General features: G+C 36.4%; 1 protein-coding gene across 5 annotated transcripts in view; it reads right to left on the bottom strand.

Annotated features, from left to right (window-relative positions):
• The window catches only part of Kdm2 (Lysine demethylase 2), a 104,044-nt gene that overhangs the window by 34,728 nt on the left and 41,697 nt on the right, over positions 1-27,619 (bottom strand). For 3 of the 5 annotated variants that reach the window (XM_069827973.1, XM_069827971.1, XM_069827972.1), the window contains exons 2-8: positions 10,084-10,228; positions 7,123-7,248; positions 6,853-7,025; positions 6,178-6,378; positions 5,675-5,944; positions 3,580-3,771; positions 802-999 (exon numbers count right to left, since the gene is read on the bottom strand). In XM_069827973.1, the coding sequence (XP_069684074.1) occupies positions 802-999; positions 3,580-3,771; positions 5,675-5,944; positions 6,178-6,378; positions 6,853-7,025; positions 7,123-7,248; positions 10,084-10,228 (1,305 nt within the window). Of the gene's footprint in view, positions 1-801; positions 1,000-3,579; positions 3,772-5,674; positions 5,945-6,177; positions 6,379-6,852; positions 7,026-7,122; positions 7,249-10,083; positions 10,229-11,627; positions 11,787-27,619 lie in introns of those variants that run through there. The other 2 variants (XM_069827975.1, XM_069827976.1) reach the window with 2 other exon arrangements.

The raw sequence follows: 27,619 nt of genomic DNA, 5'->3' as shown, positions 1-27,619 counted from the left end.
GCTACCCTCCATATCTGGAGGACGCAACCTGAGGACATGCCATGCCGTGGTGATAGGGACCCACAATACATGGAATCATTTGTGAGCATTGCTTTTAATTCTGTTTCAGAACAAAAACAATTTACTGTCCTTGAAAACTAATGGTTTAACATCTTTCTTCTAAATTATGGCCAATCTTTGTGTGCATCGCCTAATTTTCTCCTAGAATATGGCATTGTCTTCACTAGAGAGAACAATTTCCCAAACTTTAATAAAATGAAAATGATAATAATAATAATAATAATAATAATAATAATAATAATAATAATAATAATAATAATAATAACAACAACAACAACAACAACGATAATGGGAATATATTTAGTCCATGTTATCTTAAGGCAAGATTAAATCACCCAATGATAAGTGTAAACAATAGGGATCATATGTACAGAAAGAGATGACGTAATCAAGCAAGTCCTGCATGAAATAAACTTAGCTTATTTCTATCTTTCAAAATTGTACTTTTACAGAAAATCATGTATTCTAAGAAATCATAAAAATGCCATTAGCCACATCCTGTATACACATTTGATATCATTAACTTCACTGCTACTTTTGTTCATAAACAAAGAGTGTGGCTTTTCTTTCATTGACATAATACAGTAAGTGGTAGCAATTATTTCCTGAAATAATTTTGACCAAATATCAACATTTTGATTAACAGGAGCATTATGATTCTTAATCCAATTAAATATCCTTATTACAATAGGATTTGCAACTAAAAGCGCAATCAAATAATGACTAAAAAAGCACTATTACCCTATCAGACTGGTCTGGGCCTCTTAGAATTGGTTTCCCAGTAACAGCTGCTTCAGGATTGTCGTACCGATGCTGTTCCACAAGAGTTCGCACATCCTTGATAAGAGCAATAGGATCTCGAATCAATTCTGGAACATTCTTCTTGTTGGTAGGTAGTGAATGGAGGAACATCACAATGGCTTTAAGGCCATGCAACTCCTGGAAAAATAAAAATGCGATAATAAATTATTTAGGTGGGGGGGGGGGGGGAGGCAGGGGGAATGTAAAACATGTAAGTAAACAAGTTTTATAAACTACGCAAATTAAATAAGAGTAAAATAATCCTTGAAATATGTTGTTAATCTATGCAGATTCTGCTGAATCAATCAAGAGAGAGGGCAAGAGAGATGTGAACACAAGAATAAAATAATTATAATCATGATAACGTTATTTCACTGATTTTACTTAATAGTGCTCTGAAGAGTAGCCTATATTCAGTGATATTCATGACTTGATAAAGAACAAATTTGGAAGTAGCTATATGCTGCCTATTTTATGATACTACAAACTGATTTTTCAAGAGAGACCGCAATCGTAGCTCGGTTGACATGGTGCTGGCTTAGGGTACATTGGAGCGACGATAAATGATAAAAGAAGCAGCGATGCTATATCAGAGAGAATTGAAGCATGCATTGTCATTGAGGTGTGCATATTGGAGTAACGATAAAAGCGAAGATACACGATAAAAGCGACAAAAAACCAAAGTTCCATTTTCTTCGCTCTTGTCGTTCATATGATCTCTGATTAAGATAATATTAATCTGTATAAATACCGGTGGTTATCAATATATACGAATATTAATCGATTTATTATTATTTTGGCTTATTAAATTAATTATTGTAGATATTGACAAATTGATCAGTTGTGTATTTATTCGTCATATGTTACGTGTTCACAAGAACCAATCACAACACAACGAATTTATACTATCTTCAGGATGAGAAACGGGTTTAATTTTGTACGTATTTAAGTTACATTAACCTTGAACTTGGCAGCTGATATTTCCTATATATCTTCTTCCATTAAGTGGATGCATAGAATATCATCTACTGATAAAACAAAATGTTCGCTTCCCGCGACCTCGTTGCTTCGATATGAACACTTGATTCTTTGATAATACCAAAGCGTCGCTAGATCTTTTCTCTTATCGTTTATCGTTGCTCCAACGTGTACGTACCCTTACGAAAAATGCGAACCTAGGTTCGAATCCTGGTATATCTGTGGTGGACAAAGCCAAGGTTTAAGAGGGGTTTTCTCTGTATTTGATTCCCTCCATCATCACTTCCATTTCAATATTCAGTATCATTATCATCATTACAACAGCATTAACCCCCCCCCCAAAAAAAACGATGTCATCATCATCATGTAGTATTGTGACTGGCACATACATGGCAACAATATGAGGTGTGCTTGCGGACGAAAGAAGGGGAGGGGGTGAAAGGGCACTCTAGTGGAATTTCATTAGAACCTTAATGCTACGAGGCGCGTCCATAAAGTAACTTTCCCACTCGTCCCACAGCTAGCAAACCATATGTTGCGCGAAGCGACTGCGTGTATGTGATAGAGTAATGTCCTGGCATGGTGGATGCACTAATGGAACTTCCTGAATGCTCTCACCAGCTTCATTGCATTGGTTGAAGATGGATGCTCCTATTCCAGCTCCCGCCACATGTGAAGTGCGATCAGTGATTAAATTTTTGAATGCACAGAGCATAGTGGCGACTGAAATTATTGTTAGCTGTGCCTGGTCTATGGACCTAACGTCATGAGCAAGCAGATGGTGCATTGCTGCTGTAGACAATTTTCAGCAGGACGCCAAAATGTGCAAGACAAGGAGCCAGTGGGAGGCCAACCATATCACAGACGACCTTGTGGAGCAACGCATCATCTGCTTGCTCATGACGTTAGGCCCATAGGCTGGCACAGCTGACAATAAATTTCAATCAATGCTATGCCCTGTGCATTCAAAAACTTGATCACTGATCACACTTAACACGCGGTGGGAGCTGGAATATGAGCGTCCATCTTCAACCAATGCAACGAAGCTACTGAGAGCACTCGGGAAGTTCCGCTAGCGCATGCACCATGCCAGGACATTACTCTATCACGTACATGCAGTCGCTCTGCACAACATATGGTTTGCTAGCTGTGGGATGAGTGGGAAAGTTACTTTATGGACACGCCTCGTACATAGCTGAATCGACAGATGACACCACATAGCCAAATCACAACATCTACAAAGAAAGCGGGCCGCCATTTGGACTTCAATAAGAGTGGTAAGGTACAAAAGGGCCAATCGATGCTGCAGTTGTTAGCCTTCCAAATCAGGTCATTCCTTTATATAACAGAAAAAGAAAGAAAAAATAAATTTCGCGGAAAGAATTGAAGTAGATGCCTCAATTCTCGAACTTAGACTGCACGGTGCATTTCTTTTTTCGCACCATGTTACAGATACAGAAACATACAATGTTTCCCAACTGCATTCTCCACCTCCATTATCAGGAAGGGCAAGAAAAACGGTGTGTATGTGTGTGTACGAACACACTCATCCCCTCTGTGCATGTGCAGATATGCACATGAAGACGAACATTTACCGATGCACTCGTCATTTCTTCCACCATGGGGACTCGAACCAGCACACATTCCGTAACGCGAGTCCTAGGCAGGATGCCTCAGACCATGACACCACTGTGTGGGACAGGTAAACAACTAGAAACCAATAAAATCTAAAAATGATACCTGTGGTGTTAGATGAATGTGGTTTTCTGGTGGCTGTGGAGAATTAGAACGCTTGGGAGTCTCAGAATCCGGGCTTCCTGCACCACCACCACCTTCATCCAGGTGAGAGCGACCTAATAAGCAGTGCACATACCGCTCGAGTACATACCACAGCATCTCAGTGAAGAACGGGTAACGGAACTTCTGCGGTACCTAAACCAAAATGCGTAACATTGGTACATTAACATCAATGCAAAATTCGTAATGAGCATAGAACTTGTGAATATTTTAATTTTCATTGTATATCACATCCGCAAAATAACTTTATAAATCAACTGAAATATTGCAACACTGGTATAGTCAAAATACTGTATAAAACATTTAGGATTCTGTGATGTTTTATGTTAAACGTTATGTAGTTTAAGATGACAAATCATTGAAACTAGTGCAAATTTTTTCACAACTTATGAACTTTTAGTAATTCAGTTAGGAAAGCAACAAAATCAATAAGAATCACATCATTTATATATGCAACAAAATCTCGATCTGTCCTAGAGTGCAACATATTATAAGCTGCAAGAAAATAGGTTACAAGTAGTATTTCGAGCCCAACACACAATTCATACCTTGCTTCTATCTTTTTATTTTACCCATCTATTTGGAAAACTAAAACCAATAATTATCCACTCCTTTGCTTAATATTTATAATATATCTGATTTAATTACAAAGTAAAGAGAAATCAGAATTAACAAAATGACCGTGAAATATAAAGTATCCGAGCAATGTTGGATCTTCTGTACGAGATGCATTCAAGCTATAACACCTCCGACTTTTTTCTCACAAACTAATCACACGAAAAATTTCGAAACTTGTGTCACTTCTTGATGTAAACTCCCTGCAGCCATACACCTTTTTCACACCGTCGACACCATGATTCAAAGGCAGCTGTGAATGCTTCTTTAGGAATGTTTTGACCACTGGAAAATCGCTGATCCAATAGCGGCACTAGTGAATGTGCGACCACGGAGAGCGTCTTTCATCGTTGAAAACAGCCAAAAGTCGTTAGGAACCAGATCAGGTGAGTAGGGAGCATGAGAAATCACTTCAAGGTTGTTTCCACGAAGAAACTGCGAAACTTGTGTCACTTCTCGATGTCATCTCCAAAAGACATCATTGGAACAGCCAAAAGTCGCTAGGATCCAGATCAGGTGAGTAGGGATCATGAGAAATCACTTCAAAGTTGTTGCCACGAAAAAACTGTGAAACTTGGTGTCACTTCTCGATGTCATCTCCAAAAGTCATCATTGGAACAGCCAAAAGTCGCTAGGATCGAGGTCAGGTGAGTAGGGAACATGAGAAATCTCTTCAAATTTGTAGTCACGAAGAAACTGCGAAACTTGTGTCACTTATCGACGTAATCTCCAAAAGTCATAATTGAAACAACCAGGTCAGGTTGGAAATTTATGAAAACTTCCAATGATCTTCAGGACGATTAAAACAACCAAAAACACAGCAAATCATCACAATTTTTTTAGCAGTGGATACACAGACAGCATGCATTACCAAGCTATAATGCTATGATGCAATGTCAGCAGCTGTCCACGCTGTGAACTTCTGACATCGACAATGCAACGCAAAATTTTGCAAATGGATTGCCAGAGAACGAATCGAATTACAACATGCGGATTTTCTTTGTGATAAAATAATCTCTTCAATTAGGAAAACATGAAATTTAATCAGACAGGGCCTTTAATGTAAAATAGTCACGTTTAAATTGTCATAGAACAGCTTTTAAAAATTATTATTATTATTTTGTTTGCGGCCTCCCATTAACTGTTCTGTTGCCCTCAGGTTGAGAATCAAGGGTTTAGGATATGCAACAGTAACCATCCTTAATTGACTATGGTCGTTTATGGTAGTAAACTTGTTAACATCTCACTTCTTCAGGAATGGCCAGAACTACATTTACTGTAATTATGCACAAAACGATATGACAGCAACAAACGTCAATTAATTTAACAAAGGCAGTAAATACCCCAACAAAATTAATTTACAGCATATTTACTACCAAGATAAACATATATCCAACTGCATGAATTAATAAAAGTAACGTACATGTGTTGTGTCTTCTACTTGTGCTGTCTTCAACTGCTTCTCAATTCCAAATGAATGAAGGAAATTTCCTCCAAACACAAGAGAGTCTATTGGTGTGTATACAGCATGAATCCATCCAGTAGGGATGAAGAATGTATTACCAGCAGTTAAAGTCACTCGGCCACACTTATCAACAGTGTCTCCAAAGAACACATCTGATTGTTTCCCTGAAAGAACCCAGTTTTCATACAACTGGATATTACGTTCCGTTGGAGGAATTAACCAGAATATCTGTAAATAAAAATGAAATTAATTATAGTGTCACATTATAACATTACGTTGTTCCATTTCACTCAATTCAAATTATATCCCTTAAACCAAATAATGGTAAATTATAGACTACTTCCGGTGAAAGTTATTAGTTAAAAATAACACTGTTTTATCAAAGTAAATCATACATATACAAAATAACGTATGATGCAAATTTAAAATTGGGATTGATTTCGTTATTATTAATTTTTTACCTTGCTCCCTTTCAGTATATGGTACCAGACTGACGTCCCTCCAAAATCCACATGAAAATCTGTGTAACATCCCTTCACAGACATTAAACAATATTTCTGAACTTTGGGGTACATCATTTCGTCAAGCACATTTGTGGATTCTGTCTGTGCTTCTTTGAGGTGTCTTGGCCACACCACATCAACCCAGTCAATTTGCCTTACCTATGGACATCAAACACAAAAGAAAGAATAGCCATCAGTTCCACAAAGCTTTTACAGACAATAATGCAAAATGTGACCGAGTGAGAAAAATTAATTTATGCTTCTCAAAATACGTATATTCATCATGAATCCTTAAATACGTTATAACGTTAGTTGTGAACTCTTTTAACATCTTATACTCATCTACAACGTGAATTCTAAACATATTTAATTGACAATCTTAGTTAACACAATATCTTTATTATAAGATTAAAGAACATGCTGTGTGTATGTTTACTGTGAAAAAAAAATCTCCACTAATGGCAAGAATACAGAATATTTATTTCATCTAAATGAGTAAAAATTACCAATATTATGATAATACCTGTGGATTTAAAATTTACAGATATGGTCAACAAATCATAAGTTACTTATATTCACTTTCATCTAAATTAAGATAAGTAAAATTTAATATGATTAAAAAAATGTACCAACCAAAGATGGAGTCTGGACATAATTTTCAAGTTTTGTATGTGAAAATTCAAGCGAGATAACGTTGAGCAGTTTATCTTTGTTTGGATCATCGTAGTACCGCTGCCATTCTTTCATAGACATTTCTACATTTTTTTGCGTATTCACATCCATTACATCTAAAACTCGTCTTGAACCTGTAATTTATAATTACAATTAGTTAACAGATTTTCAAAATTATAAGTATAATTTGTTTACTACACATATAATATGCTGATCCAACAATGTACTCACCAACACACATACGAACGTCATTCACAGAAAAGTTTGGGCTGGGAACTCTTAAACCAAGACCAGTTTTATCACGGAAAAGCAATGGGGTGTTAAACCCATGTCTCTGCAAGTATGCCAAGTTGAAATCTGAGAACAATAAGAACACCATTGCAACTGCAAGGTTAGCAGGGAATCAGCACTTACTGTAAACCAATGGCGGCAGTAGCAGCAGCAGTAGGTACCTTTTTATATTTAACAACAATGTCAGGAGTCAATGTGGACAAGATGTGGCTGAATTAAGCAAATCTAGTCTTTCACGCAAAGCTCCCTGTACAGCAGATTTGAATAATTTCAAGGGAAAAATTGTTCCGGGGCCGGGTATCGATCCCGGGACCTCTGGTTGAACGTACCAGCGCTCTGCCAACTGAGCTAGCCGGGAACTCCACCTGACACCGTCTCAACTTTTCCCTTTATATCCACACAACTCACGTGGGCTGACAAAACGCCAGAGACCCACATCGAGTGCACACAGTCTCTGTGTGACTTGGAATTGTGGTTTTCTGTTAACGTACACAGTGATGTATATATTACGCAAATCTAGTCTTTCAGGTAAAGCTCCCTGTAAAGCAGATTTGAATAATTTCAAGGGAAAAATTGTTCCGGGGTCGGGTATCGATCCCAGGACCTCTGGTTGAACGTACCAGTGCTCTGCCAACTGAACTACCCGGGAACTCCACCCAACACCATCTCATCTTTTCCCTTTATATCCACACAACTCGCGTGGGCTGACGAAACGCCAGAGACCCACATCGAGTGCACACAATCTCTGTGTGACTTGAAAAGTTGAGACGGTGTCAGGTGGAGTTCCCAGGTAGCTCAGCTGGCAGAGCGCTGGTACGTTCAACCAGAGGTCCCGGGATCGATACCCGGCCCCAGAACAATTTTTCCCTTGAAACTATTCAAATCTGCTTTACAGGGAGCTTTATCTGAAAGATTAGATTTGCGTAATATATACGTCACTGTGTACGTTAACAGAAAACCACAATTCCAAGTCACACAGAGATTGTGTGTACTCGATGTGGGTCTCTGGCGTTTCGTCAGCCCATGAGTTGTGTGGATATAAAGGGAAAAGTTGAGATGGTGTCGGGTGGAGTTCCCAGGTAGCTCACTGGTACGTTCAACCAGAGGTCCCGGAATCGATACCTGGCCCTGGAACAATTTTTCCCTTGAAATTATTGGCTGAATTAAGTTTGCCTAAAGTCCTCTATCAGGGACAGATTTCTTTAACGAACTCTTACATATAAAATACATGATTCGCAGTTTATTTATCTCCCTTCGTTAGGTTTGAACAAGCAAAATCTTGAATCCAGTGGCTAGGCCGAAAAAAATAACCATTTAAATAAAAAAAAAAGACAAATAATGTACTTTTGTTCATGCAAGAAGCTTTTAAAGTATAGGCCTAAGCAATATTCAAAGTTACATTAACAGTCGATATTTAACTTTAATCTTAATTATCACCTTTAAATCGAGAAAAATTCGTTCTGGCACCGGGAATCGAACCCGGGACCTTTCAGCTCTGCACGCTGAGCGCTCTTTCCAACTGAGCTATGGCGGGACACAATCCACGGTGCCGGTTGAACTCTTCTCGATTTAAAGGTGATAATACACATTGACTACTTCATAGTAGTCGTGTTAATATTCAATGAGGGTGGCGAGACCTCCTATAATGAATATGTGATGTATTTAATCTTAATCTTAATCCCAATAATAATAGTACCGGTACCTAATAGAAATAATGTATGTATTTATTTACACTGCAAGTGGGCAAGCACCCGATGGCAGTGGTATACACAATATAAACAATACACAATAAAATTACAATACACAATACAATTATATACACAATACAATAAGAATACACAATACAATTTAACACAATAATTACAATTAATAATAAAGCATAAAATAACCTAATTTTACAATACAACCTACATACAGTATGTATAGGCCCTATATAAGTTTCAAGTGTCTTTCACTTTACTCTCATCTCACTCACTGTAGTGGCACTATGACGCATTTCACTGACACTTTAGGACACATTTCAATGACACTCTATAACACATTTCACTGACACTATAGAACATATTTCATTGATGCTATAAATTATCACCGATCGGAACTATTCACTGCATTGTAAAACCATAACTTCACTGACTCACCTCGCTTCACTGATACAATAGTTCAAATAAATGAAATAATTACACCCTTATGCATACTGTACTTATAAGCAGAACTACATTTAAGCTAAACATTTCTAGTCTAAGGCCCTCTTACACGCTATTTTTAAATAATTTACAATTCAAACCAAGGGAGTAACTCGTCAGGCTAAATAAATACATGGCACCTTAAAAAAATTAAATGTAAAATGTCACCTTAATTTTAATTTGCACTTTATACACAACTTTTTAAGTTAGTCTTGAATCTCCTTAAGGAAGGACAGCCCTCAAAGACCGCTGCAGGTAGGTCATTCCAATCATTTATAGTTCTATTTAAAAATGAGAATTTACCTACATCCGTTTTCTGTTTCCTACATTTGATTTTAAAATCATGATCGTTCCTACCATAGTACGTTGGCTTTTCTAACCGAACCGTTATGTCTACCCATGCTTTCTGACCTAGATGTGCTCTATACAATGATGTTATTCTAGTTTTCCTATGTCTGTTTTCCAAAGTTTCCCATTGAAGTTCTTTTATCGTATCATTTCCATCTTCTCTTTTACCTTTAACAAATTTAGCTGCCCTATACTGGATTCTTTCTAAGGAACTTACCTGATATATTATATAGGGATCTCAACATGTAGTTCCGTATTCCATTAACGGTTGCACTAACGTTAGATATGCTATTTCCCTCGATTTGGGGCTAGCCTTTCTCAAGATTCTCATAATAAAGTGAAACAATAATTTAGCAATAGTAGTAATTACCTGGTCCCACCATTTCTTTTACAAAACATTGTGGAAAACGGTCACTTTCCATCTTGTCCTCTAGTCGGAATGAGCGCCGACCCTCGATTTCTTCGTCTCCAAGAGCCCAGTCATCTGTGTAGTGTTTCCGTTCTTTTCGATCTCGCTGAAAAGTAAAACAAAAAATATATATCACAGTAGTGAAATCCAAGAAAATAACATACAGATTACATAGGCCTACCTTATTTCTATCTTGTCAGATTAATTTCATATAGGACTTTTAATATTTAATGTAATAGACCTATTTAAGCAGAAATTAGTAATGATTCATTTTATAGAATCTAATTTACAACAAATGTACAAAAATTAACTGATTAAACATTTTTACAACTTGTGTGAAAAAAAACCTCCAATTTAAGAAGATTTTATTTCTTTTCAATACTTCTGAATCAATTTCACGCTCACTATTTCATGAATACACCTATTTAGTCTTCGTAGGCTAAACCAGAATGGAATCTTTTGGGCATAATTATGGCTCAACTACAACACAAATTAATTGAAAAAATGTAAATGGGATAAATTAATTTTATTATGAACAAAACATTCATCATTCAGCATAAATAGTTGCAGGCAAGAAGGACGGAAGGCATAAGAATAATCTTTCTACTTCTGATGCTGAGAAAATTTACAGTATATTCCATGCGAAGAACTATGTCTCACATTCCAAACATTAGCGTGAATTTCCACGGTGTATTTTACTCAACTTACGTATTTATGAAAGTTTTTGTAAAATAAATTAAAACCGATAAAACATATAAAATTACGAAAGCATTGCGAAGGAAGAACAAAGATACTTGTTTAGTTCCTGTGAATATGAGAGAACATTGAAATATAAACCCATGAAATATAAAAAGTCGGAGATGCAGAAGAAAAACAAGACAAGTATGAAAAGGAGAAAAAGGTGCGTTGGAATAAAGGGAGAAAAATAAATGAGACAGAAAATATTGGAGAAGAGGTGGAAAAAAAAAGTATAAGATTGTAGTAAACAAAATAACTGCAAAACTCTAAATCATTACTATGCCCGAAAATCGCCGTCTATCCACATACTTTTACCGAAACATCATGATATAAGAACCCCCACCTTCTCTCTTTATAGGCAGGCCTACTGTACAGTAGTAAGGACCATGTAATTAATGTACGAGAATGAATACTGGCATTAGCTTCAGGTTGTGTTTGAACAAATATTCACATATTGCCTCTTCCATTCATAACTTCTGAAGGTCATATACAGTGATATTAAAACAAATGTTGAAAGTGACGTATTATGTCATGTATTAAAATCAGTACTGAATCGTGTCTTTGGAGAGGGGTTACAATTTTGAGGTTATTTTCAATTACCCAAGTCCTTTTTTTCTCTCGTGTATTGTGCGTAGTGGGATCGAAGATTCACCTAATCAACATTCATTGAAATCATATTCCGATAATTTGGTTTTATACAGTGTTTGCTAAATACTACTATGAAACATACCTAGCTAAGAGACATATTGTGAGGTTATGTTACTAACCATACCTGACGGTGTTGTGTCATTTTGTGATGAATTACTTGAAGGACAGACAAAATTATCCTCTGATTTCGAGATGTTACCGGTACGATAAATTTTCTTCGTATTTTTTCCTCTCCTACCCGTCCATTAAACACTCTGCAGAGGTCATCAAAACTCTATCAGTGTTGCCAATAAAGCGAATCCACGGCTAGTTCTAGCTACTTGGAAATTGAGTTGTCACCATTCTATTTAAAAAAAAAAAAAGCTATCAATAGAGATTATTGCTATTTCTTACAAACATACAGCTAGTATCTTACTATTTTTATACGAAATAGCAAAGTGTAAATTAGGATTTGGAAACGGATGACCAACATTACTCAAGCAAGTTACCAATGTTTAGATGGAGAGTCAGCCACTTTTACGAAGTTACAGTTGGCTACATTGAACGCAGACATCTCAAGGTATATGTAGTTTCGTCGCTTTGTTTAAAATTGACAAGACTGAATAAAGTAAACAGAGTTATAAAAGTGTAATATTTTTTTTCATAACTCACCTCCCCATAATTACGTTACATTCAGTGACAAGCATGATTTATCTCCCGCCCCCCACCACTGTCGACAAATCTACCATAAGCCCCGTAAACAACGGGCCAATCCCCTTTTTCGGTCAAGGTGTCTGTCGTCCCCGTAATTTTTGTCGGGACGCGCAAAAGTCCTGTATTTTCACCAAACTTCATTCCATAATATAAAAATCAATAATTCCTCTAACTGGTGTTTGCTTCATGAATTAATATTGTCTTGCAAACTAGGCAGCTGCCTAGGGCTCTAACTCCGAGGGGGTCCCGGCCACGAATAATAATAATAATAATAATAATAATAATAATAATAATAATAATAATAATAATAATAATAATAATGCTATTTGCTGTGGCAAACTTTCGCGTGGCAATAAATCTTGTTATAAATTGTTTAGTCAAATATTCGAAGACAGGTTTGAACCTCATAAGTGACACTAATGAGGCATCACTCATGAAGCAACTAAGCCAGGAGATAATTGGATAGGGTTGCCACTTCTTTCCCCCTCCATTGCATTCATCGATGACTAGTAACATATTTCACTAATCAGATGTATACAAACAATTGCTCTTCCTCTGACATATAAGTGATGTACTGCTGTGTATCAGCCAGAACCTCAATCAGAAGTAATATTGTAATTATAAATATAAAAAAGTATAAATGGTACTTGTCTGCTTCATTGCTAAGTCTGCTTGTCTATTTTCTAAATTCAAATTACGTTAATTAAATCCTACTCTGTTAATTGCCTAGGGTCTCCGGGTTTCTATGTCCAGGCTTGTTTGGAAAAATAAAGTAGGCTATACGTCATTTCTTTGTTACTCAGTCTTACGAACAATACAGCCGTATGCTGCACAATATTTTACCATTATAACGGCAAAATTAAAGAAATATTAATATATATACTTCATTCAACAAAACAACCGTTTCCCATGTGCGTTAGAAAGAGAGAAAGATACGCCTCAGGTGTGCCAATAGTACGGAAGTTACACATCACGTTTTTTTCAGCATTTCTCTACAGGAGTTGTGTATCCAGTTTATAATGTTGAGATTACTATTCTCTTCAAAGTGCAAACGATTTTAACATAGCGATGACTTAGATCTGTTACATAATATATGATCTAAGCCTTAACTCACTATCTATCCACTAGCGTGACACTTTCGTAATGTCATGCTCAGTTATGTTGGTACCACTGAGGAAAGTTGAAGGTGTACAAGCGGAGTACGAAGGGAACTTCCTCTGCGTTCGTTTAGCCTCAACTTCTGTATTATACGTTGAATTTTTCCTTATAGGTCTACTTCATATGAGAAAGAAAAGCCGGTACAAAATGACATATTTAGAAATAAGTTTTCACATTTATTTTAATACTGTTTTATTTCGTCACACTGCAAGCTATTTCCTTTGAGCTCCTACCACGATTCTGTTGATTACACTATCATATTATCACAGTCTACTATATACAGTCACGAAGCTTGGGATGTTTTTTGCAAATCTCGCGATAGTTGCTAGCCGCTTGGAGCGCTGTGAGTACTAGGAACAATAGACTGTGCCACAGCCATCGTGATCTAATACAGGCCGTAAGGCAGACCATGTAACTTGCTTAACCCGATCACGAAGGGCGGCGTTTCAACCATATAAATTAGTTGGAATGCATAAACAGTAACATATGTTTCTCTAAAATGTAGTGTAATTCCATTAATAAAATTTAAAACAATGATTATGAGACACTTCAGACATAATTCACTTGCGAGTTAAGATGTAATATTATTTATGGTGTGAAAATTACGTTGTTCGTATGTGTAATACCTGCCTTTATTTCGATTAAATATTGCGAAATTCTTGTACATTTATTTATGCACGATTCAATAATTTTCAATTGCACCGCACGGATATTTAGATATGTTGAAATTATAGATTATGTTTACTGTACCAGTTGTCCCTTTCTGTCTAAATTTAGTGATCTCCAATGCCTTGCCATTCATATGAAAATTATAGATTATGTTTATTATATTTAACTTATATTCCTAAATTCGCAATCATACATTATAATTAAGCATAATGTCATGTATGATACCCCGGACATTCAATTTGTCTGTATTTTAATACTACAATTGAGTGCTGTTTATTTACTACTTAAGAGACGAAGTAACACAATTTTGTACGCACACTAATTTCATAGGAGTGGTATGGGAAATGTTTTGTCTAAAATTAAGGAAGGTAGATGTGCTAAATTGAAATCACAATTTATTAAACCTCAAAATAGCTTCCATTCTAAATTTGAAATGTTGACGCGAATAGATTATGTTAACATGTAAAATTCTCTTCACATTAAAATAACACAGTTTTGTAATTATTTCTGCAACATATTATGCAACAAGAAGTAAACGGAACTTATGGACACATTACACTAAATAAAGCTTAGCAATGACAAACAATGAAGTTATAATATTTCACTAAGGTCCATACACAAATAGAAAACCCAAACAAATATTACGGCCTGGTCTAGATCGAAAAAGCTTTGACTATGCCGTATTTCGCATTTTTGTGAAAAGCTATGTAAACTGTGAAATGTTCGTTATCGGTTGTAATAAATGTAAATGGCTAAAATACAATAATCTGAATAATACTATGAGACAAGGAGACGTTTGTAGTACTATAAATTGTAAGAAAAATAGGTTAGAGTTATCCTTCCTCCGAAAGATCCAGGTTGGTGAGTTTATAGAATATAATATATATTTTATGAAAATAATATATAAACCTTATGCATTTCATATTTCAATAGTGGAAGGAAGTTCAAAAGAACACGATATCGAAAGTACAATACATTTTATGGTCTGTTAGGGAAAGAGGCTGTGATGAGGCGATAGTAGCGATCCCGGTGGTGAGCAACAATCTATGGATGCATATTTCAACTGTCTATGTTTGCATATTTAGTAAGTATTAAGCTTCGTGACTGTATATACTAGACTGTGATATGTAATCAAAGGGATGAATAATGTCCAGCTAATAACACATGGCATCAAATACTGATCGTGAATTCTTTTGCATACACTAATTTTTTTTTCTTATACGTATCACGACAACTTTCGTTATATATGCTTCACTTTTGAAGATTTTTACCATACATATTTTAGACAACCCTATCCGTAACCGCAGCTTGTAAGCGGAAATACTGCACTTTTAGATATCACGCTTCTTGCTTATAGGCCGGGGTGGGTCTTGAACTATGTGCGTATCTTGGCTTTTGAACATCTAACAATACATTCAGCACACAATTTGACTCCAATGATGTGAGTCGGCATGTCGTCAGCACCCACCTGTGACAACACAGTACATTACATAGACATCAGACTCCTATACTTGCTTACAAATGGCTTTTAGAGAACCCGGAGGTTCATTGCCGCCGTCACATAAGCCCGCCATCAGACCCTATCCTGAACAAGATTAATCCAGTCCCTATCATCATATCCCACCTCCCTCAAATCCATTTCAGTATTACCCTCCCATCTACGTCTCGGTCTCGCCGAAGGTCTTTTTCCCTCCGGCCTCCCAACTAACATACTATATGCATTTTTGGATTCGCACGTGCTACACGCCATGCCCATCTCAAACTTCTGGATTTAATGTTCCTAATTATGTCAAGTGAAGAATAATAGGCCTAACATACATTTCTCATATTTATTCTGAGTTTAATTTCCTCCTGAGTATCATGTTTGTTACTGTTGCTCCAAGAAATTTTATTTTTTTCCACCTTTTCAAACGATAAATTTCCAATGTTTATATTTTAATTTCGTAATATGTTCTGATCACGAGACATAATCATATACTTTCTCTTTTCGGAATTTACTTCCAAATCTATCTCTTTACTTGATTCAAGTAAAATTCCCGTGTTTTCCCTAATAGTTTGTGGATTTTCTTCTAACATATTCACGTCACCGCATAAACAGGCAACTGATGTAACGCATTCAATTCGAAACAGACTCCTATATACAACAAAATTATTCGGATATTAACCAAAGAGTACAAAATAGTAATAGCTGATTACAGCAAAACTTCTAGTATCCGTGGTAATAAAGGAGGTGGACAGAACAGTTATTCGAAAAAATCGGATAATCCGTATCATACAAGATTTTAATAATTTCTGTTTATAATACTTGCAGCTCCTACTGTATTTCAAATACTGGCATCTTCATACTACACACTACGTTTTACAATATTATGCTGGTTATACTCGTAGCTAATAAACACAATAAAGTACAGTAATACGTAACACAGTAATTCTCGTTGCTTTATTAAATCGCGCACAACTGTAACGCTAATCTCGTAGTCTAATGCACTTTTTTTTTTCTCGATATGTCTACTTAGCACAACACATAGTACATAGTATACTGGGGACAGAACATCTAGAAGCTTGGAGACGGTTACTTTTACTGTCCGACCACCCCCTCCTCCCGCACTAGCAGGTATACGGTACCATTCAGCTGCAAAACATTTTCTGAACAGACGTTATTGTATTGTGAGAGCGTAGCTGGATCAGTGAAAGTAGATGGTCAAAGTTTTCAGTTTGTAGTGCAACGAACAATTCTGCTGTGTGTAGGTTCTTCTGTAGTGACGTCACTGAAGCCTCTAGTTGTTCTGTCCCCGGTATACAGCCAAAAAAAAAAAAGTCTGGTTCACTCCACTAAGAAAAAAGCCCCATTGTAATTTTATTTAGAACCTAGCTTCTCCCATAGATGTGCAAAATTTAGGCCTTAGGCCGTGTCTCAAAGCTACATTTTCAGCTGAAGTGAACTAGATTGTTGACTAAATAGCCGGATGTGACGTCAGAAGTTATGATCCAAAGCTACATAGTGCATAGTAATCAAGTCCGTAGTAGCTAGTAAACTAAAATGTTTGCTTGATTGATGACTTGTTGTTCACTAAACAAACATGGATACCTCATCAGCAAATGGGGTTATGAAATCTGAAAATGCTTTGGAAGTGAAATAATGTGAATATAATGTAGAATAACACGTTAACTTTGAACACTAACATTGTTAGTACCTTCTGTACAATGTTTTAAACATTACTGTAATATATTAGGCCCTTATCATTTCCACATAACTCGTAATGAAACCAGCGAATAGATATTATAAAGAATGGACACTGAGCGAATTTTCCTGTGTTTTGTTTCTCTGTGCGCCAGCGTATAGTTCCACTTTCAAGCGCTAGAGGTTAGTGTAATCGAGCATACGCTAAGATAATAATTGAGAATAGAGTTGAGACACGGGATCCAAACATCGCCTACCTTATTGCATAATCCAGTAACGCTTTGCTTCAAATAAATTCAAGTTAACAGCTTTTCCTTATTTCTCAGTGACAAACTAGTTGTAATAATAATATTTTATATTTCAGATATCATAAATTATATTATAAAATAATATAATACATTATAAAATTAAGTATCGAATTCGTTTAATATTTGTATATAATATAAGATAGGTATATGGTTTTACTTCTCGTAAGAGTTTTGTTTTTCCATTTTCAGTGCTAACAAATCATTACATATTTTAATTGTTGTTGGGTTCAACGTTTCAACTCTCATTATAAAGGAACTCTAGAGTCTAGACATTACAATTAATGACGGATTTACTATTTTATGGATCCAATTTATTTTGAGTACATAATGTGCCTAGATATATTAATTATGCGTTATATTTCTGCTGTGTCGACTGCTAGCTGGTGTGATGTCCGCGCCAACTCTAGGGAGAAAGCAGAATCTCACGCTTTAGCTGGCTTGAAGGTCATTGAAATCAGCCCGGCTACATCAAAGGTACCGACGCGAAGTGTCCATTCTTTATAATACCTATTCGCTGATGAAACTGCATTAGGACACTGCCTTCTTAATTTAGTGCTGCATCTTGATGTCATGGTTTTTAGAAAAATAATCTATGAAGAAGGCCATGTTTCAAGCATATATGTCCAAAGCTCCCTAGTGTGTAGTTTACAAGTCACCTAGTTGCTAGTCACTAGTGTGTAGTATGGACTTGAGCTTTGAGACACAGCCCGAGTTGCACAAGAACGGTCTGTTTTCAACTGTTTGTCTCTTTGGCACTTACAGTCTTATTTTATTTCCACTCTTCATATATTTGGGTAATGAAATGTTTTAATTCACACACTTGAACTAATCGATTTTTTAAATTTATTTTCGAAATTACTTTGAAGAGTGTTTTTTTTTTTCCACTTCAAAGAAGTATCCAGTTAAAGAAAATTATCAGATTCCAAGTCTGAACACAGAAAACTTGTAAGTAAACTGACGCGAACTTTTCTTTTTTACGCACAAAATCGGAGACAATAAATTGTTACCGGTATAGGTATGACGTATGGAGTCTGTACAAGACTTCAAGAACATAAAAGATGATTATGAAAGGAGAAAGAAAAACAAATTTCTTCAATTGAAAGTAGGCCTACTTAAGCTACTCACTAAACATGAAGGCGGTAAGAATTAAGTTTTTGGGAACTACACCGTGTCCTGGAACTTGTTTCGACAGGTTCCATCATCAGGTTAGGACAGAGAGGTTGCCTACCCTGTAGGGCTCGTTACGCCTGGCTCAGCCGTCCGGATTAGCCTGGCGTAACGAGCCCAACACAGAAGGCGACCTCTCTGGTCTTACCCTGATGATGGAACCTGTATGTATGTATGTATGTATGTATGTATGTATGTATGTATGTATGTATGTATGTATGCATGCATGTATGTATGTATGTATGTATATTGTCGTCAAAATTATGTACAATCTGTGTATCATTCGTTAATGGTGGTTCTGTTACATTTCTGTTTTCCAGGAAATCACCCTTAACTACATTTTACCATTAATAACTATACACATTCCATACTACGTATAACCTCATTCTAGTTATTTCTTAACAAAAACTCTTTCCCTTTAATTAATATTTCTTATATATGTACGTATTATATACCACTGCCACCGGGTATTTACCCATTTGCAGTGTGAATAAATACATAGGCCTACATACATATGTTTATACCTTAGTTTTCCCTTCAATTTTTTCTTTACTATATACAAAAATTTTCCGAATTCCCTCAGTTTTCTTCCGTTTACTGTTCTATACAATTTCCTATATGACATTTCTATTTTTAGTTTCAGTAATGGCTCCTGAATAAAAATGTTTCTTGTTCTTTCATTTTCTGAGCAAGATAGTAGGTATGTACAGCGTCTTCTTTTTTATTATATAAAGCACATTTATCTTTTCCTACGTCTCCTCTTCTATTTTTTAACCTCCAAATTCCCAATCTTCGCCATGCTAGTCCCATCCTTTCTTCTGTTGTTAACTTTTGTATGTTCTTCCTGTCCCCGTATGATTTTCATTTTTTTTGTAATTTATTAATGATTTTAAACCATTTAACTTGCTAAACATTTCCTTTCTATCTCGTTACTCCTCTCAATTATAATTTTACCTATCAAATTTATATTAATTCTATCAATTTCTTGCCATAACCAATTAGACCTAAACTGCTACATTATTTCCTAATTCTTTTATCCAATCAGACTTAGTTTTCATCGTTTGTAGGAAGCTTAAACATCTTTTCATGATATCATTTTCTTCTTTCTCTACAATATAACCCAAAAATTTAATTTTCCTAACTGTTGTTCCCCTACTACCCTTCATCTGGAACCTGTATGTAGTTCCGAAACGTTGAAAATGTCAAGTTTCAAGACATGGATTATCCAAAAGCATAATTCTAATCACAGTCATCGTGAAAGCATAAAAATTCATATTGAAGGCGGTAATTCAACAAGTAGAGTAAATTTGAAGAAAGACGTCAAACTTTCTATGACACTTGTTTTAAAATACTTAAGAGGACTAGGAAGACAGTACTGATAGAAGAGGACTGGGGAGATTAGTACTCAGAAATTAAATTCTTTCAGCTGGGTCCACTTGTCGAGAGAATGTCAATAGAATGACAGTGAAATTTCATAGTTGTTAGAGATGTTATTAATGATTAGGAAACCCCCATAGATAACATTTTCGGTGAATAAGTACGTGTGAAACAATATGGAACAAGTGAGAAGATTCAAGAATTGAAAAACAAAAATTACTTTAGTTTATAGGTTGAAGTGTTTAATCATTTTCGATGTCAGAATATCCCATTACACAATTTAACAAAATTGGTTGACTTCATACTTGTTATTCCTGGGAATAATGCATCCGAAGGAGTTTTTTTTTTCCCCCCCAATGAACGACAGCAAGCATAAAAGTGAAACAGTGAAGGTAAATCTGAAATGTACAGTGAACTTCAGAGAATCGTGTATAGAAATGTATGAGAAATTGAAGAAAACTATATCTGTATTAAGAAATAAATTTATTCTTCTCATAAGTACAGGTGGGTCTGGAAATCGAATCAGACACCGAGCAGTACGGACATCTACTTTGACGACGACGACGACGACGTCAACAACAAAAATAATAATAATAATACAGTCGCCCTCGGTAGCGCAGTTGGTATAGCGCTGGCCTTCTATGCTCGAGATTGCGGGTTCGATCCCGGCCGAGATCAATGGCATTTAAGTGTGTTTACATGCGACAGGCTCATGTCAGTAATTTACTGGCATGTAAAAGAACTCCTGTGGGACAAAAATTCCGGCACACCGGCGACGCTGATATAACCTCTGCAGTTGTGAAAGTCGTTAAATAAATCATAATTTAAAATTTTAATAATAATACATACATACGCACACGTAATCTTATTATTTTACATTGAGGGTGGTAATATAAACCTATATATGCTTCTGTGAAACACTGATGTATATGAATAATTTCATGGAAAAAAATTATTCCGGGGCCGGGTATCGATCCCAGCGCTCCACCGACTGAGCTTCTCAGGAACTCCACCCGACACTGTCTCAAATTTTCCCTTTGTATCCACTCAACTCGAGTGGGCTGACGAGACGCCAGACACCCACATCGAGTGCACACAAACTGTGTGACTTGGAATTGTGGTTTTCTGTTACAGTGCTGGTACGTTCAACCAGAGGCCTCGGGAACAAAATTTTCCCTTGAAATTATTCAAATCTGCTTCACAGGGATCTTTACCTGAAAACTAGACTTATACTGATGTATATATCCTCCTCAAATTATACTTCTGCATGTTTACATACCACAACGAGTACTGTATAGGTCTATAGGTCTATGTACCGGTATAAACTTCTAGAAATTATGGTCACCTTGCTTCGGGGTCAAATATGAAACTGAATTTTCTTTGTTGAAATTTTGCTCATTACATCCAATATTAAGTAACTCATACGTTGTCCCTCCCAATACTTTGTAGAATCTCATGGAGAATCTAAACCGCACGCGTAAACCGAATGTGGTACACACTTTCACCGCTAGAAGGCGCGAGCAGCACCCTTTGCAGATTTGCCATACGAATGACTATGTATACGCAGTCGTATAAACATAACTTACGACTAATTTGCAAGGTTGTACGAAATGCTGTGCTGCAACCAGAAGAGAATGTCTGAAAAACACTATGGCTACTATGCTCTGTTCACTAAAAAAAGCAACTATCGGGTACTAAATCGTAATGCAATGTTTTATTGAACAATGCGAGGGCAATGTTTTTTTTAAGTTATTTAACGATGCTGTATCAACTACTCGGTTATTTAGCGTCGATGGGATTGGTGGTAGCGAGATGAGACCAAGGATTCGCTTTACGGTTAGGGAAAATCTCGGAAGAAATCCAACCACGTAATCAGCCAAAGCTCTGGCCCAAGCAGGAATCGAGACCTACTACGGATCGGCAGGAAACCAATGAGAATTTTTTTGGTAGGTTATTTTATGACGCTTTATCAACAGCTTTGGTTATTTAGGGTCTGAATGAGATGAAGGTGATAATGCCGGTGAAATGAGTCCAGGATCCAACACCGAAAGTTACCCAGCATTTGCTCGTATTGGGTTGAGGAAAAACCCCGGAAAAAACCTCAACCAGGTAACTTGTCCCGACCGGGAATCGAACCCGGGCCACCTGGTTTCGCGGCTAGACGTGCTAACCGTTACTCCACAGGCGTGGACACCAATGAGAATAAAATGCTAGTACGAAAATGGTGTACTTTTATAGAGTGTGAAAAATGGATGTGAGAAAATGTTACTTCTCCACGAGAAATCATGGAAAGCAGGTTCATCAGAAGATGTTTCGAAGCACGAACCACGAGATAATTTTGAACACGTTTTGTACAGACCCAGAAACAAAATTTGGGCCACTTTTTCTGAGCATGCGCAGCATGTTATAAGATTGGAAAATTCAGGTGGCCCAAATTTTGTTTCTGAGTCTGTACCAAACTGGCCTGTCTTGTGTTTACTTTGTTTTTGTGTGTTTCTGTTGCACTTTTTCCTGTTTAATTGCATTACTCGTTCTGTTGAATTGCTTAGCGATTGTTTGGGTCACCGGCATTGCTCGGGCGGTAGTGTGTTTGTCTACTGAATCAGGGATTGTGCTCGGGCGTGGGTTCGATTTCCACTTCCGCTTGGGCTGATTAAACCTGCTTGGGTTTATTCAGAGACTTTGCTCAACCGCAAGGCGAATATCAGATAATATATGGCGAATTCTCAATGTCAGAAAATTCTCGCCTCATCTCAACTACCATCTCGCTACACCAATTGAAGCGGCGTGATCAATAAGCATTCAAGTCCACTTCTAGCCATTCATTTTTTGCAAACTTGAAATTAAATTTTTGATATTTCAATAAGTGTTACGACTTTAAAAGTTGGTATACTACTTTGTCTTGATCTCTAAACAACCAGAAATATTACGTGCAAAAAATAAGTAGGTAAAAAATAAAAATAATATGCGTTACAAGAGCGGTATGTTGAAGTTTTCATGTTCGAGGAAAAGTTTGAAAAAGCGAAACGTAGTTGAGCTTTTTTAATTTCCAAGAATTGAAAGAAACCATACCGCTTGTGTATCGTACATTATTTTGTGCGAAGATCGTTTATTACATACCTGAAAGAGGAATTTCTAATCAGTTGCAATGAAATCTCCATTTTGGTTTCTGTTCAATGACGGCAAATTTGCAAAACAAAAATATCTATCTTCAACATTGTTGCTTTAAAATGTTTTCTGTGTTTACTATACTCCAGCAAGCCGTGATATACGTCTGTCTTTTTTTCCCCCCAGTCTATAAATCTTGTTGATTTTTTCACGGTTTCCTTAATGTTACTTGCATCACGAATGCAGTAACTTTAGTGGAGTTGTAGAGTTTACTTAATTTTTGCAAATATTTAAAAACAATAATTAACAGTGCAATTTAGGTGAAATTGCAGTGGTAAGTTTCCAATTTATAATTATTACTATATTGAACGTCTCTAAAAATAATATGTTAAAAGCCTAAGGCAGTAAAATCAATATGTCACTTAAGCGGTAAGAAGAGGGAAATTGTTGTGTGTGTTAGGTTGGGAATACTGAATGTGGAATTTAAGACTTTCCGCGGATTGGTTTTGTGCGGAAACCAAGCAAATACGCACGATCTCGCACAAAAAAGTTTTCTGCATTTTTCTCGAAACTTGTGTAAATGGACTTGCTTATTGATCTCATCGCTTCAATTACATCGCTAAATAAACTAATATTGTTTGATAATTTTGTAAACAATAAAATACCTTCTACCTAAAAAAAATAAGCGTTTCTATACCTATGTTTATATCAACTTCTTTATGATTTGTCGATAAGAATACGCTCCTAAAATATTTAACAGTGATTTTAATACATTCAGTATGCCACCTTGGCAGTTCAGTTGGCAAACACAGTTGATCCAGGTTCAAATCTCGGTGATGACACAATCCTATTTGTAGTGGACAAAGCCAATATTTCTGAGGGTTTTTCTCAGGTTTATCCCGTTTCCCTCCCTCATTCCACCGTCACTCTCCATTTTCAATATTCATCATCATCTCGATAGTATTTAACCAAAATGGTGCAGCTAGATGTAGTATTGTGACTGACGTACAAAAAGCATCAATCTGAGGTGGCTTATTACGCTCTAGCACAGGCCTGCACAAGGTTTGCGCTCTCCGAGCCGGCTCACAGCTCATGAGCGGAATGCAGATAGTAGCTGCGCTCTGTATAAGGGTGGACTGGAAGAAGAGATGATCTCGAACAAAATGTACACAAAAGGAAGTACTATTACGAGTGCTTATGAAATGAATTCCCGTTCAGTGTTTGCAAAACTATCTTGGACCATTATTAATTAATAAAGAAATATTTATTTTACAGAAGTAATAGAAATTCTATAGCTACTTAAATGTGCAATATCATTTTGTTATATTTTTATTTATCAGTACATCAAAATGAGGTTTTATGCTGTTGGCAGCTGAAAGGAACAGTAGCCTACTGATCATAATGAAACATCAGTCACAGATGTTCCATGTCTGCCTTTATTAAAGTTGATTATAGAAAACAGTTGCTCACAAATATAAATGTTGAGCCAAACATAGCAATCATTTTCACAGCCAGCCTGTGTAGTCGTGGATATTATTACTAATGTCTAGTCTTGTAAAACTCAACCAGGCTAGTAGTATTATTCAAACGATCTTTAGCCCTTAGGTCACATTGAAGATCAATAAGTTGGAGCTGTAAATCGTTAAATGTTATATGTTATGTTCCGTCTTTAAGAGTCCTGCATACTGTACTGTAGCAGTAGGTAAGCAACGTGAAACAGTTACTGAGAATAGGCCTACACACTGCACTCCACTAGATAACTGAGTGGTCGTTTCTCTCTCCTCTACTTAAAGCAAGTCTATGTCATTCTGACGTATCTTTCTCTCCGTTTCGGCGAGCGGTAAACACCGCTCTCCCGCTCCGAAGGAGCGCGCGCGCTCGTCGAGCGCTGTTTGTGCAGGCCTGCTCTAGCAGGACGTCACCGGACCTTGCGCCTACATTGCTGAATCGGCAGATGGTACCACATACTTAAATCACGATATTTTCAAGAAAGAGACCATTCAAAGACAATCATTCCCCACATAATGGAGTAGTAAGGCATAATATGGCTCGGGCTGTGATGCTAGCCTTCGGGCCTTCCTCCGTATAAAGGAAGGAAAAAAAAGATACTTTGTACTGTTACCGTATGTCACACTTAACGATCCCTTCTTGAACATTAATGTAGAAAAAACTAAAGAGAAATGACGTATTTTATTGTACGTTATAACTTCTCTCCTGTTTCTCTTTAAATGACAATAATGACTAGGGCTAGGATTTTGATGAAACTGCATCTTTTTTGCAGTAAGCCAGAAACATAGCTGTTTTAATATTTATGTATTATGTGATAAACTAAGTGTTTTAAGACATATTTGTTAGGACATTTTTCTGCCTATTTCAACTCATAAGAGCATTTTTTTGTTTTATTCGGTCATTTTTTAGGCATTTTCATTTAATTTTGGCCATAAATCCCCTTCATTGCCGTAAAATAATATTTATTTCCTTTGATATTTTCTCTTCATATTTTGTCCATTAATACCCATTTATTTTGTATAATATTTTAATCGTTTTTCTACACAAATACTGCCATTTTAATGTAGTACACTCCATGTAATGAATGGATCAGCCCAATCACCCCTTCAAAATAATTAGAAAAAAATATGTAAAATTAAATAAACTGAAATGTTGGTACTAGAATTTAATTTAATTACTAGTCTAAATATTAAGTAGTACAAAACTTCTTTTCCTACTAAGCCAATTATGTAAGATCAATTTTTAGAGCATTTTTATGGGCATTTTTGTAAGATTTTTAGGTCATAAATGCATTGTTTTTAGGACATTTTTTCACGGTTTATAGGTCATCAAAATCCTAGCCCTAATAATGACAATCGGCTTGAACGAGATATGAGGAAGCCCAAAGCAGTTATCCTCTTTAAAAATAAGGCAAGCGTATGAAGATTGGGGCAAATTTATTGCTTTCCAGTAGCATTGTAACATCTGTCTATCATTAATCAGAGCAGATAATCCGCATGTTAACATGATGAGACAGATGTCGAATTCAAATCGTCGTGTGATTCCCTCTGCCTTTCTTTTCCCGAAGACTTTACTAAAGCTACAATTCGAAATTTTTGAGAAGAATTGCGAGGTCGTGAATATGAATCATGGAAGACCCTTTCAGGACGGGGAAAAGGTGTTGAGATGTATAGCGAAGTAACAGCCGCCAACAGTTGGATTGCAAACAAGAAAGGACTTTCGACTAGTGAATGGATATCTAGCCTGAAAATGACAGCAAATTTAGCAGCTGTTCGTTCCGTTCCCGGCAGATCTCTCGACGGTACCCGGTGCAGACATGGCTGCCCGGAGATTGAAACTTTAGCACACGTCTTGGGATTCTGTGAACAGGGATTGCTTTTGAGGAACTCTAGACATCATCTTGTAAGATCCAAAATTGCTGCCGCATTAAGAACTAAGGGTTGGATAGTAGAAGAAGAAATCTCCTGTATAGCTGAAAATGGGTCAACGAGACGAGTAGATATTTCAGCGTACAATGCTGACACTAAACAGGGCATCATTGTGGACCCCACGATACGTTTTGAAGTAGAATGTTATCAGTCAGCCGAGGTCCACCTTGAGAAGAAGTCGATCTATGAGCCTACAGTCAACTATTTCAAGCTGAAATATGCCTTAATTCACGTTGAGGTATTCGGCTTGCTCATAGGTGCTCGAGGGACTATACCAGCTTTTTTTTTTCGAAGAATTTCGACGGAAATTTGTTCTGCCAACATCTTTGAGGGATGATATTGTGATAATTGTGTTAAAAAAAATCCTGCCAAATCCTAATTAATCACATGGTGCCACATTAATTGCAATTGTAATGTTTCACGCCCTTTTCTTTGTTTCCCTTTTTTAAAATTCAATATCTATGCTTACATATGTATAATAATTTTTTGAGGATATACTGAGTCCGTAAGGGCTACCCTCAATGGGGGGCAGTTTATTATTATTATTATTATTATTATTATTATTATTAGCAATACATTACTATGAATATATTCTCTTAGTGGCTAACTTTCAATTATTTCAGAAACTGCATCTCTTTCGCCGATTACACTATAAGCTTACACACAAAGAACAATAAACATAGGTATATCCAATAGAGGAAAACATACAGGTCTGAAAACCTTTAAGAAGTGTGAAAATCATAGAGTCAGTGCTAAACAGTACAAATTATAATGTAGTCCTATGTGTCAACAAGTTGCTCAAATTTGCAAACAGCGACATCTGTCGTGCATTTTCCTTGAAAGTAAAGTGGTCACGGAAAACCTAACTTAATTCAAATTAGAATAAATAATGCACAGAAATAATTCACAATGTCGTCAACTGTCAAGCATGATATCGACTTGATTTATTAAAAAGAAATATATCATCACAAACAAATGCCACAACGAGGTCAGATTTTTCGTATGTACTTACG

Source organism: Periplaneta americana, chromosome 6 (genome assembly GCF_040183065.1).
Source record: "Periplaneta americana isolate PAMFEO1 chromosome 6, P.americana_PAMFEO1_priV1, whole genome shotgun sequence".
Lineage (NCBI taxonomy): Eukaryota > Metazoa > Arthropoda > Insecta > Blattodea > Blattidae > Periplaneta > Periplaneta americana.
This window is presented reverse-complemented; position numbering and strand designations above follow the sequence as displayed.